This window comes from Sus scrofa, chromosome 9, assembly GCF_000003025.6.
Source record: "Sus scrofa isolate TJ Tabasco breed Duroc chromosome 9, Sscrofa11.1, whole genome shotgun sequence".
Lineage (NCBI taxonomy): Eukaryota > Metazoa > Chordata > Mammalia > Artiodactyla > Suidae > Sus > Sus scrofa.
The window spans coordinates 120307353-120323826 of NC_010451.4; the positions used below are offsets into that span (position 1 = coordinate 120307353).

The following is a 16474-nucleotide window of genomic DNA, read 5'->3' on the forward strand; positions in this document are numbered from 1 at the left end:
TCTCCAAACAACTAATTAAAATACTTTTGTGCCACAACCATTGGTAAGTTTGGGAATGTCTGTATTATATTGGCATGAAGTGGGGCATAGCCATGGTGAGATGTCCCAGCACAGCTTTCAGTAGTCAGTTTTGTTTGTGCCTTTGCTGGTCCTGCCACTGTCATATCAGTTAAACCGTAAATCACTGTATTTTGATTGTTCAAGTTTCTGTTTTTTCTACACTGGCTTTTTCTATGCAGATGGTTTATTCTTTCAAACTCATGTTGTTAATATTTTTTATTCCTTTTTCTTTTTTGATTGCTTTTTTCGTTTCACTCCCATGAAACCTCTGATGTTCTATATAATCAGCACATTTTTTACCTAAATTCTCAACATATTTTAATTGCAGATTATGTTGGGGAATTCTTCTGTCCTCAAAACTGGAGGATTTCTTTGTGGGGACTGTTCTGTAGGCATCTATAATTATTGGAGGCTTTGTCCCATGCAAATTCCACTTGTATCTTAGCACAAAGGAGCAGCCCTTGTGGGCAGTGTAACTAGCCTCAGTCTTCTCCGTCTACTGAGTCGGAAGGGAATAAAATCCTAGTGGAACAATCTACAGAGAAGGAATTTTTTTTTAGGAAACTGTCTTTAATTTTTTTCACCCTTTTCACCTCTGTTTGGATTTCTTTTTCTCGTTTTCCTCTTTGTTTTGTTTTTTTGTGTATCATATACTCAGTACACGTAGTAGACTTTATTTACAATGTGTGAGTTGTACAGATATAGCATGTTACCTAACCTTAGAAATTCAAATTTGAAGAGGCTTTTTAAATAGGTATTTGCCTGTCAGAATGATGCTGAAGTTTTCACACTTGGATTTATTGAACCCTCTCTTGATCAGCCTCTTCAAGGCTTCTCAGAGTTGACTTTCTAATTTAGGCAGCTCTTTCTTTGGTGTTAAGAGCAGAAATGTTACTCCTCTATAGGAACCTGACTATTTCAGACTGTGGAGAAGCTGAAAGCAGCAAGTATTATTTACAACTAGTAAATACCAACAGAGAACAGGGAACCAGCCTGTTCTCAGTTGTCCTCAGCATAGTCAGGCTATCAGTGAAACGGCTGTCTCAGGCCTTTTTGCCCTAAAGCATTATTATTTTTTCCAGAGAAACCCCTATCCAAGATTATCTCAAAGGGGAGATATTCTTGTAGGAATCCCTGCTTCTTTTCGTCTTTTTCATCCTTTATTTTCTTTACTGATCCACTGTTGAAAGTCAGTGAATAAAATGTGCTTCCTAAGGCTATAGCTAAGCAAGATGGGATCCGAATCACTTATCAACTCCTTTCCTTTTCCTTTTTTTTTTTTTTTTTTTTTTTTTTTGTCTTTTTAGGGCTGCATTCACAGCATATGGAGGTTCCAATGCTAGAGGTCAAATCGGAGCTGTAGCCACTGGCCCATGCCACAGCCACAGCAACACCAGATCTGAGCCACATCTACAACCTACACCACAACTCATGGCAACGCCAGGTCCTTAATCCACTGAGCAAGGCCAGGGATCGAACCTGTGTCCTCATGGATACTAGTCAGATTCGATTTCCTGAGCCATGACGGGAACTCCCTCAACTCCCTTTCTTAATTTCTTTGACTATAAACTAGAGATAATAAATTTTGCTTATAAAGGAGATGGAACACTAAAGAAAAGCCTTTGATGTACTTCCAAAGGATCAGAGGAAAAACATAGGGTATCCTTCTCTTAGTAATGAATTATACTTTGGTAATGAATTCTAAAGAGAAACCAAAGTATTAATAAACACATAATATTCTATTAAGCATCTATTGTGCAGTGAGATAGTCACTATCATTCAAAAAAAAAAAAAAAAAAACCCACGAAACTCTGATATATAGTGCCATGTTCCAAGGGTTGACAATTTAATTAGGAAAAAAGCACTCATACGACCAGTAAATTAAGTGTAAAAGACAGTACACTATGCTTTCATGTGAAGCATATAATACAATAAAAAGTAATTTTGAGGGAGTTCCTGTGTGACTCTGCGGGTTACTGACATTGTGTCTGTAAGAATGCGGATTCGATCCCTGGCCTTGCTCAGTGGGTTAAGGATCCAGAGTTGCCACAAGCCACAGCCTAGTCACAGATGTGGTTCGGAGCCAGTGTTGCTGTGGCTATGGCGCAGGCCAGCAGCTGCAGCTCCAATTCAACCCCTAGCTGGAGAACTTCCATATGCATGGTTATAGCCATAAAAAGAAGAAAAAAATAATGATAATTTTTGAAATAAAAATCACCTCTGTATCTTTCCAGCGTAAGTTATTTCTAATTTGTCCAGTATTACTTTTATGTTCTTTATAATTATAGAAAGTTTTTATTACAAATACAAGGAATAGTTATATTAATCTGATTTTTTTTTTTTTAAACTTATTGACTACCTGACATATGCCATACAGAGTGCCAGGTTACATTAGGCAGTAGTAAAAAAAAAAACAGTTTCAACCAGAAAATAGGAGTAGACTGGAAAGCCCAGTTCCCATTGTATACGCTGTCATAAATCGCTGGACATTGGTAGTCCTTCTGAAGTCCTCCCACTAGCAGCAGTGAAATAAACCAACTCTTGTTTTTATAGCTTCTCACTTAATAGTTAAAGCCTAGATTACCTAAGGAGTTGTTTTTAATTTGCTTTTCAGGGCTAAGATCTCTCCTTACTATGTTCTTAGGAGTGCTGTTAGATCGTAATGCATATATTGGCACTCAATAAATGGTTACTCATAACACATCACCGGGAAAGAGAATTCTTTCAAGCAGCATTCTGTTAACTATACAGCAGAAAGCTATTGAATAGCTTCCTTGAAGTTATAAATTCCAAACGGTGAAGTTACTCATTTTAGCAGCTACTTTTCTCAAGCAGCAATTGAATAGAAAATCCGGGTTTCACAGAAAAGCAGCTTTCCTGTGCCCTATGTGGTAAAGTGGTAAGATTCTACGTTGAAAAGACATTTAACTCCTTTAAGTATAGACTTCCTATTGATTTTTTAAGACTCAGAACCACAACATTTTGCCTCTCAGGTGTACATATATCAAATAAAAACCTAAACCCCCATTAAACCATTTTTCTCTTCCAATACTAAAGCATTTATTGCTCTCTGCTTTCAAAATCTGGTAGGGAGAGAGTGTCTGCGTGTGTGTGTGTGAAGTACCTGGTAGTTTACAAACTGTTTTTACACGCTATCTAGTTTGTTTCTCATAGTAACGTTTGAAGTAGGTAATTATTATTTATTTATTTATTTATTTATTTCGTCTTTTTAGGGCCACACCCGCAGCATATGGAGGTTCCCAGGCTAGGGTCTAATCAGAGCTGTAGCCACCGGCCTACACCACAGCCACAGCAACGCCAGATCTGAGCCACATCTGCGACCTACACCTCAGCTCAGGCAACGCTGGATCCTTAACCCACTGAGTGAGGCCAGAGATCAAACTTGTATCCCCATGGATACTCTTCAGATTCATTTCTGCTGAGCCACAGCAGGAACTCCTCATCTTTTCTAATATAAATGGTACATATCACATAGATGAGTGTTCTCAAGGTGTGATACTAAAAATCATTCAAGTATGCAAGTATTTACTTAATCTTGTTATTATTTTAACACGTATTAGAAAAAAATCACTATTAATGTAAAATATGTTTATAAATATTTTTTTTCTGAAAATATTGCTTAGCATAAGGAATTTGCTGAGAAAGTTTAAAGAGATAATAAATAGAATATCAGTGCTAACATGGTTATGACAAAAATAATGAGAGTGATACGCAAGTGAACGAAGTAGTAGGAAACACACCTACCATAGTGGAGATGAAAGTAGATGTTTAAGAACTGAGGGTACTGAATTTAAGACATGGTTGGTTTTTTTTGCTTTATTTTTTTTTTTTAGGGCCACACCCATGGCATATGGAGGGTCCAATCAGAGCGTTGCTGCCGGCCTACATCACAGCCACAGTAAGGCCACATTGAGTCATGTCTGCAGCCTACACCGCAGCAACCTTAATCCACTGAGCAAGGCCAGGGACGAACCGCATCCTCATGGATACTAGTTGGGTTCGTTAACCACTGAGCCACAACGGGAACTCCCCAAGACGTGTTTCTTGACACAGTGGAGAAAATGGCTTCAAAGGAGGAATTTCTGAAAGTTCATTCATAATTGCTGGGTTTTGCCTCAGGCATGAAACCATTTTTTATTGATACATATCTATAATCTGTTTGTAAATCAGCCAAACCAAGTTCTTCTGTTCACACCTTTTAGGAAATATCCTCATATTACTTCTGTATGTTTTTGTTTGTTAGGTTTTGGTTTTGGTTTTTTTGCTTTTTAGGGCTGCACTTGCGACACATGAAAGTTCCCAGGCTAGGGTCGAATAGGAGCTACAGCTGCCGCCTGCACCACAGCCACAGCAACGTGGCATCCAAGCCATGCCTGCGACCTATACCACAGCTCACAGCATTGCCGGATCCTTAACCCACTGAGAGAGGCCAGGGATCGAATCCACAACCTCATGGTTCCTAGTCGGCTTCGTTAACCACTGAGCCCCAACGGGAACTCCCTGTATGAGTATTTTTAAAGTCTCTTCCAAATAGCCTGTTTGTCTCTGCAACCAATTTTTTTCATCTAGTTTTTCTAACTACCCCTTAAAATACACCTTCTTTTAAAATATCTGCATATTTAGAGTTTAGCCAGATTTTCTTCCAGAATGATATAAATATGCTTAAGGTATATAGCTCTGCATGGGAAAGAAAATTCCTTTCCTATTCTGAGATGCTAGAGTATTGATCCTCAAAATGGAAATTCATTTTAATTATAAAAAGACTAACACATAAAATGCTTTGTTCTGCCTGTCTTCTCTCTCTCAGGAGGGCTAAAGAAAATGAATTTGTTGTCTACTTCCAGCATTGTTTATGGAGAAAGCACTAATATTCAGTAGCCTAATATGAATTATTATGTCTAGTGCCAGTTTTCAAAGCATAAGTACTGTAATGCCGTCTAAGCTCTGTACTTCTTGGAGTTTCCAAAGAACTTTCACATATGTTATATTATTCAGTCCTTAGAATTCCCTGTGAGATGATCAGGGTGGGGGTGTTAGTGACGGTGGTGGTATCCCAACTCAGTAGGTTTGGAAAAAAGTATTGAAGAGATTAAGTGGCAATGTAAGTGGCACAGTTGCTACTCAAGGCCAGGTTTCTTTTTTTTTTTTTTTTTCTTAACATTTTATTTTTATTTTCTTGAAATGCAGTTGATTTACAGTGCTATTTTAATTTCTACTGTACAGCAAAGTGATTCAGTTATATATACATTCTTCTTCAAATTTTCAGTATCACAGGATATTGAACATAGTTCCCTGTGCTGTATGGTTGGACCGAGTTGTTTATCCATCCTGCGTGGAATAGTATGCATCTGTTAATCCCAAACTCCTTACCTCCCCCCATGCCACCGCCTTGGCAATCACAAGTTTGTTCTCTATGTCTGTGAGTCTTTTTCTGTTTTGTAGATAAGTTCGTTTGTGTTGCATTTTAGAATCCACATATAAGTTATATGTGTGGTATTTGTCTTTCTCTTTCTGACTTACTCCACTTAGTGTGATGATCTCTAGGTCCATCCATGTTGCTGCAAATGGTGTTATTTCATTCTTTTTTATGGCTTTTTTTTTCCATTGTATGTATATAACCCATCTTCTTTATTCCTTCCACTGTCGATGACAGTTAGGTTGTTTCCTTGTCTTGGCTGTTATAGATAGTGCTGCCGTGAACATTGGGGTGCATGTATCTTTACAAATTAGAGTATTGTCTGGTATGCCCAAGACTGGATTGCCAGATCATATAGTACTTTTATTCTTAGTTTTTTGAGAAACCTCCATACTGTTTTCCATCGTGGCTGTACCAGTCTGCATTCCTACCAGCAGTGTAGGAGGGTTCCCTCCTTTTCCCCACACCCTCTCTAACATTTGTTATTTGTAGACTTTAATGATGACCATTCTGACTTGTGTGAAGTTACGTCATTGTAGTTTTGATGTGCACTTCTCTAATAGAGTGGTGAGCATCTTTTCATGTGCCTATTAAGACCAAAAGTCTTTTTTTTTTTTTTTTTTTTTTTGGTCGCCCTACAGCATATGGAGTTCCCAGGCCAGGAATTAGATCCAAGTTGAGCCGCAGTTGCAACCTATGACACAGCTGTGGCACAGTGATCAAACTTGCATCCTGGCACTTCAGAGATGTTGAGGTACAGCAGGAACTCCAAGGCCAGAATTCTTATCGCTGTACATCTGTACGGGAAGAGGGCAGTTTACTAAGTAGCCTAATTGGTAGAACTGTCCTTTAGACTTGTTGTATCTATTGTTTTGATCTGTGTTTATTCATTGTTTTGACGCTGTATTTATTCATCAAGGAACTTTCTTGGTACAATGCAGACTGCTGAGTGATCCCAACCCATCAGCAAATCAATGCGTTGTAAAAATGACCACTATCAGTTTTTTTTTCTTTCCCTAAATGGTTGATAGGAAATTTAAGAATTTGGCATTCTGATATATAAATGGGTACCTTGTGAGTTGTTTAGCATTAATCAGTTCCTTGGTTCCTTGGCATTTGTGGTTAAGCAGATGTTTCCTTATCTGAGCAATCAACCATCAAGTTCTGCTTTCTTTCCTTCATTCTGTCATCATCGTGTTTTCATTAGGTAGTGATCTAATGAAACCACTAGACTAATAAACAATTTTAAGGCCTTGGCTTTCCCTCATTGGAGAGGAAAAAAAAAAAAGTCAGTTCTATTTACAGCATTTTCAAATATTTTACTATTTTACAAATGGGTATTCTCTCCCCCTAGCCCTGGCAGTAATAAAATATTATTTAGAACTGAGCATTTATCAGAAAACAGGGATCACGTTCTGTCTTCCAAGAATAGCTCTCTTTTGAATCATAACTAGTGGATGGGCTCTCTTGGGAGATGCTAATAAATATTTCTTATGCAGGTTCAGTCACCCGTGGACTCTGCCACAATGTCCCCAGTGGAAAGGACAGCAGCCTGGGTTCTGAACAATGGACAGTATGAAGAGGATGTGGAAGAAAGTGAGCAAAATCAAGATGAGGCCAAGCACGCTGAGAAGGTAGAGCCTAGTCTGTCTTTATTGACCGATTGCCCCCACAGTGATAGGCCACCCAAAGGGTCATCGAATCAAGAAGAGGACCTCCCCAGCCTCAGCTCCTCCTCTTATATTAACCCTTATGTACATGTCTGTGTATAATAATTCAGTAATGTCTGTGTGTGAAAATATGTGGAAATGTCCATCGAGCTGGGGTGAGGGGATTAGCTATAATTTTTTTTAAATATGGGTTGCCTTAATTTGGAGAATATTCTGCTATTTATTCCTCATCATTTTAGGTGAACATTTAGTGTTTCTATAAACTAACAAGGTCAAAATTACCCTTGGATTAGATTTCCTTATCTTCGTAATGATTTTATAACTTATGTATCTTTGTAGTGATTTTGTCTTTTTTTAAACCTTCTCTGGATAAAGAACTTGTAACTCTATAGATAATGTTTTTAAGATATTAACCAAGAAAAAAAAAGTCACTAACTGTCTATTGCATCAGTTTTATTAAGAAAGTTGACATAAAGAAAAAAGGATTATCAAACAAGAACCTTGACGTCATGTGTGGCAATGTCTCGTTTAATTAACAGCCAGACAACTGGCTTCTGTTTACTTATCCATATGATCCTAAACCATGCTTATTGATGCAGTCTGCCTCTTCAAACTATCGTAAGAACTGTCATCTTTGACCTTCTGGATGAATAAGCATAGTTTGGACCATGACGCTGGATAAGCAAAAACTAATTTTCTGATTATCAATTAAATGGGATATTATGTGAAAATCCATTGCATTTTGCAGTGCAGCTATGATGTAGATTTATCATTAATTACTAATGAACTTAAGTAGACCATCTATAAGAAAGCTTAATGCATCTCACCTAGAAATGTGACATTCCAATTACTGAAACTCTACCATAGCAACTTCAGTTAGAAGAAAGGGCTGTGTAACCAATTGAATTATATAATGCTTTGGTAAGAATTTATTAAATAAAGCTTTCGTTTGTATAAATTTATATAAAGCTTTAGTAAGAGAAGTGATATATGTGTTCCAACAAGCAGAACCAAATTGGACAGATGAACCACATCATGAAAATGGGCTAAGAAGTTCTCTTGTGGTGCAGTGGGTTAAGGATCCAGTGTTGTCATTGCAGCAGCTTGGGTTGCTGCTGTAGCAAGTGTTCCATCCCTGGCCCTGGAACTTGCACATGCAGTAGATGTGACCAAAAAAAGAAAAAAGAAAAAAATATGTGTATATATATATTGGCCAAGAGGCAATCAGCCCATTAATCAGCCCCAGGAGATATGTAGGCCTTTTGCTTAGAGCTGTGACTTGAATGTTGTGCACTTTTGTAAATGGAGAGAAAGCAGCAGTAGTTTACCCTGCCATAAAATTCTCTTTATTGATTTAGTTGCTTAACATTATAGGAATGCAGCTTGCTCTCTAAAGGGCTGATTCTAGCAGGGGAAACGATGGCATTCTGATGAGCCGTGTCAGAGATCCCACAGTACAGGGGATGATGCAGAAATCTTTCCTCTTGTTAACAGTGGCTTTTGGCTTATATTAAGTGACTTGTCAGACTTCCAAGTGCTTGAACATTTTTTCCCCTGCTCCCGTTTGATACCATCAGAGATTGGATGTGACTTGCAGCAACTGGTAGTTTAATGTGGAAAGTGATACATTCATATAGAGATTTGGAATGCCAAGGTAAGATTAAAAATGTAATTTTAGGAGGGGGGCAGAGCTGCGTTACCATTTCTGCCTGCCGATACTTTTTTAAAATGTTAGCAGCACATAGCATGGCAGCTCAGACAGCATCCAGCTACATTGCCTAAGGCTTCTTTCATAAAAAAATAAATCGCTGGAGTTCCCGTCCTGGCTCAGTGGAATCGAACCCAACTAGTATCCATGAGGATGCAGGTTCGATCCCCCGCCTCGCTCAGTGGGTTAAGGATCCAGTGGTGTAGTCCACAGACGTGGCTCAGATCCCGCATTGCTGGGCTCCAATGCAGCTCCTAGCCTGGGAACTTCCATATGGTGTACCTGCAGCCCTGGAAAAAAACCAGTCTAAAACCAGTGTAACTCCAGTTTTTCTCTCCTTGTCTTTGGCGCCCCTTCCTCTCTGCCCCAGTATGAACAGGAAATTACTAAACTGAAGGAGCGCCTGCGTGTGTCCAGCCGGCGGCTGGAGGAGTATGAGCGCCGCTTGCTGGTGCAGGAGCAGCAGATGCAGAAGCTCCTGCTGGAGTACAAGGCCCGGCTGGAGGACAGCGAGGAGCGGCTTCGCAGGCAGCAGGAGGAGAAGGACAGCCAGATGAAGAGCATCATCAGCAGGTCAGAGGTCCCCTGGCGGTGGATGGGGGCTCCCTGGGGGTACAGGGAGGTGGGACGACCCCCCAGAGAATCCTAAGGCAGTGGCACAAAGGCCATTCTCAGCACTGCCTGAAATCTGTGGTACTTCCTACAAGGTGATCACTGACTGTCTCTAACATTTTCTAAATGCCAAACCTTAGTGCACTTCCTTTAAGGAAAGACAAGAAAATATTTATTTTTCTTTAGGTGCAGCAATTAGAAAGAAAAATAAAAACTTAATGACCCACTTGAGAGGTCCTAGAGGAAAAGGAATTTTAAAAATCTTGGAGTTCCCGTTGTGTCGCAGTGGAAACAAATCCACCTAATAACCACAAGGTTGTGGGTTCAATCCTTGGCCTCACTCAGTGGGTTAAGGGTCCAGCGTTGCCGTGGGCTATGGTGTAAGTCGTAGATGCAGCTTGGATCCCGAGTTGCTGTGGCTGTGGTGTAGGCCGGCAGCTGTAGCTCCGATTCGACCCCTAGCCTGGGAACCTCCATGTACCATGGGCGTAGCCCTAAAAAGCAAAAAATAAATAAATAAATAAACCAAACTAGGTATTCAATGTCAGTGGCCAGCTTAATTTTTCACCATAAGTCCAGAGAGGTGGAAATAAGTTTATTGGATATTCTTAGAGCCAGAGAACCAAGGACATCAAAGGGATTCTAAGAGGCGGCCGGGGGGGGGGGGGGGGATAATTTTACCAAACAGTACATAGCACTTACTCTGGGTCAGGCACTCTTCTGATTACTTTACAAGTAAAATGTGTTTGATCTGTCAATAACCATTTGCCTCTGGGGTAGGCATTATTATTATTCTCATTTTACAAACAAACAGGCAACAAATTCATTAAGTCCCTTGCCCAAGGTCACTTGGTGGTGCAGCTGGGGTTTGAGGCCAGGCAGTCAAGCCCCAGAGGCCACGCTCCTGACCACTGTGCTTCCATGTAGTTAAATGCTGCAGGCAGGCCAAGTAAATTAAAGACAGAAAATGTTCGTTGTTCAAGCAGCACAGGAGAATTTAGTAGTCTTACCGAGAGCCTTTTCTGGACTGAAACATCAGGAGGTTGCAGTGTGAATGGTGGATGAGAAAGAGTTCACTCTGAGGAAACTTAGCTATTTAGAGGAAGAGGAAGGTCAGCTGTCACAAGGTAATGAGATTAAGAGAGGGTTTGGCTTGCTGTGGTTGGCCTCCTATTTGAAGATGAAATAAATTGTGCTGAGGGAAGGCTCTGATAGAGCGGGAGATGAGGACTATGGGGACACTTCCAGAGGAGATGCAAATGCACGGGATCCAGTCCCAGTAGAGAAATCAACTTTGGGTGCCTCCCCCAAGGCAAGGAGACTGAGCATGTTTGCAGATCCAGTATTAGAAAGGAGTGGCATGGAGTTCCTGTCGTGGCGCAGTGGTTAACGAATCTGACTGGGAACCATGAGATTGCGGGTTCGGTCCCTGCCCTTGCTCAGTGGGTTAACGAACCGGCGTTGCCGTGAGCTGTGGTGTAGGTCGCAGATGCGGCTCAGATCCCGCGTTGCTGTGGCTCTGGCGTAGGCCGGTGGTTACAGCTCCGATTCGACCCCTAGCCTGGGAACCTCCATATGCCACAGGAGCGGCCCAAGAAATAGCAAAAAGACAAAAAGACAAAAAAAAAAAAAAAAAAAAAGAAAGGAGTGGCAGTACTGAAGCCGTCCTGAGTGGGGCCTTCTTGTCCTCTCATTAGCCAGCTCTCTCCTTGAAGATGGTGGTCTCTCCTTCTTGCCCCATTTTAGGCTAATGGCTGTGGAAGAGGAGCTGAAGAAGGATCACGCTGAGATGCAAGCAGTTATTGATGCAAAGCAAAAAATAATTGATGCACAGGTAAGAAGGTCCTTAATCTGATAGAAGGCACTTGTTTATGATAACTTATTTCCTGGCTTCCCACTCCTTGCCGTTGCCAAGGCACATAATGGAAAATGGGTCCTTGGAAAGTTCTCAGCATTACCTTTCGAAGATGAAAAGAACTTCCATGTGACCTCTCTGACTTTCCCTCTCCTTTACTAGTGGCAAGTCTCTTAACCCAGCAAGGTTTTAGCCTGCTTAGTGCAGTTGCTCGACAGATCCCAGCCTAGTGCATGATGGGGTTTTCTTCTGTCCTTCTGGAAAGGAGGGCATTTCCCAGGGGGTATCTGTGAAAAGTACACCGCATGTGTCTGGCTTGTGACCTCCACTGACCATCGCTTGGCTCTGACGTTCACGGTCTTGTCAGTCACGTCCACTGTGCCCTCAGCCTCTAGCTCCAAGCAGTGGTAGAAACGCAGGGAAAGACAAGGTTGTAGAAGTGCCCTTCCTTGTCCCTCTGTTGGTTCAGGGTTTGTGCTGGTGCCTGGCATTCGCTTGGCTGCCCTTCTTCGTTGACGCTGTGCTTCGAAGAGCCTCTTTCGGTCGATGGACTCACAGCCTGGGCCTCTGCTCACTGTAGCTTCTACCTGTGACACCAATAGCATGACAGCTGCCAAGAGCACCCCACAGGGACATAGCAGTGATCAGAGCAAAACCCAGGAGGCAGGAAATGTTTCTAATTCCTCTTCACTTTATCAGTGTAAAACATGGTTGTATTCTTAGTGTGATACACGTAACAAAAGGCAGGTGCAGTTTGGATGTGGCTGGTCTGGCCACTGAAAGTGTCACTTCCCTGAAGACTGCCCAGCCTGGTTTGAACCTCTCACCCTTAAAGACTGTTTCATTTCCCTAAGCTGTGATGTAAAAATGGGAGCAAGGACTCTATGTCCTGCCTTCTTCTCTCCAGTGGTCAGTCTGTGGTAAGCCCCCTCTTCACTCCTCAGCACGCCCTCTACCCCCAGTCTAGTTTCCTGACAGGGCTAATGCGGGCTGGAGTTTATTTTTCAAAGGAAGTGGGAGTGAGGCTGAAAGCACAGCCACAGGAAGAACGTGTCATGGCCCTCATTCTCCCTTACACACCCGAGACTGGAAGTCAGGCGTGAGTTGTGATGCTCTCTCGCCAGCACGGTTCCCAGGATGTTTCGGACCCTTGATTTCTGTAGTTTCTGGGTATTTAGACCTCCTAAGAATCAGAAAAAAGTTCTTACTTGGTCCTTTTTTTAAAACCTTTCTGGAGTTCCCGTCGTGGTTCAGCGGAAATGAACCCAAGTAGCATCCATGAGGATGCAGGTTCGATCCCTGGCCTCGCTCATTGGTTTAAGGATCCGGCGTTGCTGTGGGGTAGGCCAGCAGCTACAGCTCTGATTCAACCCCTAGCCTGGGAACCACCATATGCTGCGGGTGCGGTCCTAAAAAGACATAAATAAATAAATAAAACCTTACTGGATGTCCCCAAAGTAGGAGAGGGAAGGGTAGCAGAGCCGAGGCCATCTCGATAGGCAGTGCTATAGAATTTCATCGCAAGAGGCTTAAGAGAAACAGCCTGGATAAAGAAGGCCATTGCATTAAGAGAACTAGTGTTGATGTGTGTTCCCTTTGGGATTTTCAGTATGACAGCATAAGGCAGGGAGAGTCCTATCACTGACTACACCAGAAGAGATTTTGTTCTAGTGAGACAATGCAGATGATTTGAATAACATCAGCTGGTTTAAACCACGTCAGTCTTAAGCAGAGGGACCTCGGGGGTGTCATAGCCATGGCACCAAGCATACACACGTTCCGCTTTGTCGGATGCTGCCCAGACAGCCTCGTGGTTTGCTCTATAGATTTCTACTCCCCACCCCACCCCCATTGTGACATCAAGGCTAAGATGACTGGGTGTGAAGCAGGGGTCCTAGGAATAGAAGGTAAAAGCAAGGGAGGGAGTCGGCTTTAACAGGCCCCAAAGCTCTGGAAAGTATGGACCTTCTGTCACTTAGCAGGAGGGCGTCACCTTTCAGGGATGGGAGAAATGTTATCCTCAAAGCCCCTCTGGGGGTCAGACCTGTGGTCCATCTCAACTAGGTTATAGTTTGGGTCTATACCTCAAGGCAGTGGTTTTCAAATGGTTGGATTCTGTGGACAGTTTTAGAGGAGCCAGAGGCACTTCCCACTCGTCCCTTTGCAGCTGCTGCTGCTGACCACTCAGCAACAAGGCCACCTATTCAAACACAGGCATTACCATGTAATAGATTTTCTACCAGAGGCTCACTGCTGATCCCTCAAGAACACTGGGAGAATCCATTAGACCACATTTTGAAAGCCTCTGCACCATTGCACAGCACAGAAGACAAACACTAAAACAAGTTTTTAAAAAAATTATAATCTCCTTAAAAGGACGATTTCCCCATTCCAGCTGTTGTCCCATCGATACATTAAAATCTTATTCTAGCAGAAGACCATGAAAATCCTTTGGTGTCCTTTGTAACAAATGATTTTTTATATCAGAGTCTTTGCTTTGAAAGGATTAATCTTATGTCTTCAGTGTTTGATGGAGCAGAGCAGTCCTTCTGGCATCATTTAACAGAAAGGGGACATGTTTGGGGGTGAAAGCCTCCCAGTGAGGTGACCCTTACTTTTGTGTCCCTGACATCTTCGTTGGTGCCACTGGGAGTAAAAAAGTGTTTCTGAAATGAATGCAGTTCCTTTCCTTATAGCAGAGTTGAACCCAACAGTTCCCAAAATAGGACGGGCCAGGTGCCCGGTGCACCGGTTCGCATCTCTCTCAGTGGCCCTGGGCCCCTGCAGACAAAGCTGGTCCCAGAACTCAGCCTCTTCATCTGCTGGAGTCACTGGGAGAGGATGAGCACTCCACTGGCGACCCTGCCCTGGACCTTGTAGCACCGCCCTGGGATCCTGGTGATGGGACTGAGGGACCGTTTCTTAAACATCAGACCAGGGGCTGTGCCTCTTCTCACCCCCAGGATCTCTCCATGTGACTCAGATGGAGAAAGAGCAGGGCTTCCTCCTAGGAGAAGCAAGCAGCTGCCTAGTTACTGTTGCAAGTGATATCTCCGCTGTGTTAAATTACAGGTCATAAATGGAGATGAGATTATTCAAACAGGCAAGTAACCCCGTCCGTTCTCTAGCTGAGCAGCTCCCAGCCCCGGCCCAGTGCACTGGCCTCCTACACATTCCAGCTCCTGCGCTCCCCACACTTGACACCCTCCCTCTCAGGCCTGAACTAGATTGCTTTGCCTTTCAATCCAGGCAGAACTGAAATGTCAGGGCATCTTTTGCCAACTGAACTTGACTTTCAAAAGTCCCTGTGCGATTTTTTTTTTTTTCTTTTACTTTTTGTTTGACTTTGAGGCATTGGCAAGGGGAGGTAGTTACAGAAGGGAGTTTCTCCACTTGAAAACTTTCAGCTGATTAGTAGGAACGTTGTTTGGCTTCACTTGTTCCTCTTGTAGGAAATAAATACAGTCATTCTTAGCCTTCTTTTTGACCCTTTAAAAAACATGATTTTTCCTAAATGCCTAATTTTTTAACAAATCAACCCTGGAGGATCCTGCATTCCTTAGAATTGGGGCATTATAATTTATCCCAGTAGTGAAATAGCTTTTCTTTTTTGATTACCAGTTTTTCTGTTGAGAGATCATTTCTAAACATAGAGAGGAGACATCTTATCTGGCTCTCCCCCTTGGTTCCTGGTAACCACTGGCCAACCCTTACTTACTGGCCTTTAAAAGCTCTATGCCTGTAGTCCCAGTAAACTCCACTGGCTGGAGTTTTAAAATTATTATTTTTTAAATAAAGCCTTATAGCTCTTTCTTTCTTTGAGTCTTGCCCATCCTTAAAATGAGTTACTTTCCCAAAGTAAAAAGCATCTTGTGCTAGACTAGTGGTTAGTTACTAATGCTGATTTTTTATATCTTACCACCTAACCTCTCCATCAGGGAAGGGAAGATTTTTTTTTTTTTTTTAATGATAATAACAAGTGTGAGCTAGTTTTTCTATACTTTTGAAACTGTGACCACCAGCACTGCTGTCCTGTAGATCCTCAGCCCACCCCACGCCACCCGGGAAGCAGGAGATAAAGGGAAGCGGTGCTTGATGCTGTTGCTGCATATGCTTTCACATGACTCTCCCCCAGGGCAGCGGTCTTCACCCTGCATCCCTGGGCAGCACGTGTCCGGCAGAGCACGACCGCTCGCAGCCTGTGGAGCTACTGCTCTAACTGCAGGGAACAGCATGTAAGCCTCAGCCCCTCCGTGTCCTCAGTGAGCCTTACCCTGCCTGTCCGAACCATGCATTTCCCTGAGTTAAAACACTTCCTGGGAGGAAAGCTCCCTTTGGCTCTGAGGGTTGCTCCTCATGCACTTTTTTTTTTTTTTTAATTTTCATAGGCATAGATAAACACTGTCCTTCTCAGCACTAACATTTTCTGAAAATGCGACTTCACGTTGGAAAGGTTCAAGAATGATTTACCTAACTGCTGAAGCTAAGATTGGGGTTTCTGTCCTTACCTTTGTGAAACTGACAATATTTTGATGGGATGATTTTTTTTTTTTTTAATTTAGATGAGCTTACGTTTCTCTAGATTGCCATCTCCCCCTTTTTTTCCCTCGGGTTTTTCCTTTTTCTTTTTTTTTTTTTTTTTTTTTTTTTTTTGCTCTCAATATTCAGTAGTCTTTGTTTCCAAAATATTGGTTCTGAGGCTTTTTTTTTTTTTTTCCCAGAGACTCAAAAGTAAAATGAAAGCAGTCTCCTTATTGGGTAGATATCCTGGAGTACCTCTGAGCTGGAATGAGTCTAGGAGCTTGTGTTCTCTGTTTGTTTTCATGTGTCGTGTTTTTGGCATCCCCCCTCGGCCACATCTCCCTTCCCATATTCCAGTAACTCCTCGGTCTGAGCTTTTGGCTGCTCCCTCCACCCCCCCTTGCTGTTGCATCCTCACTTTGTGGGTGACTATAAACTGCCACCATGTGTTGTTTCAGTTTTGAGCACAATGTGAATTCTTTCCAAATGTGACCAGTGTGCCTCTTCGGGGGCCAAGAACCCGCAGATCACATGCACTTCTCCTCTGTGAAATGAAACCTCTGGTGCTTCTTTCTTTGCCACCTAATTCCCATGGCTTCATTTTGACCCAA

The 16474-nt window shown here is 42.3% G+C and overlaps 1 protein-coding gene across 17 annotated transcripts in view; it reads left to right on the forward strand.

Moving 5' to 3' along the window:
• The window catches only part of RASAL2 (RAS protein activator like 2), a 388515-nt gene that overhangs the window by 366050 nt on the left and 5991 nt on the right, over nucleotides 1-16474 (forward strand). For 11 of the 17 annotated variants that reach the window (XM_021063713.1, XM_021063712.1, XM_021063719.1 and 8 more), the window contains 4 exons: nucleotides 6997-7131; nucleotides 9246-9448; nucleotides 11234-11321; nucleotides 14415-14445. In XM_021063713.1, the coding sequence (XP_020919372.1) occupies nucleotides 6997-7131; nucleotides 9246-9448; nucleotides 11234-11321; nucleotides 14415-14445 (457 nt within the window). The remainder of the gene's footprint in view (nucleotides 1-6996; nucleotides 7132-9245; nucleotides 9449-11233; nucleotides 11322-14414; nucleotides 14446-16474) is intronic. The other 6 variants (XM_021063720.1, XM_021063721.1, XM_021063722.1 and 3 more) reach the window with 1 other exon arrangement.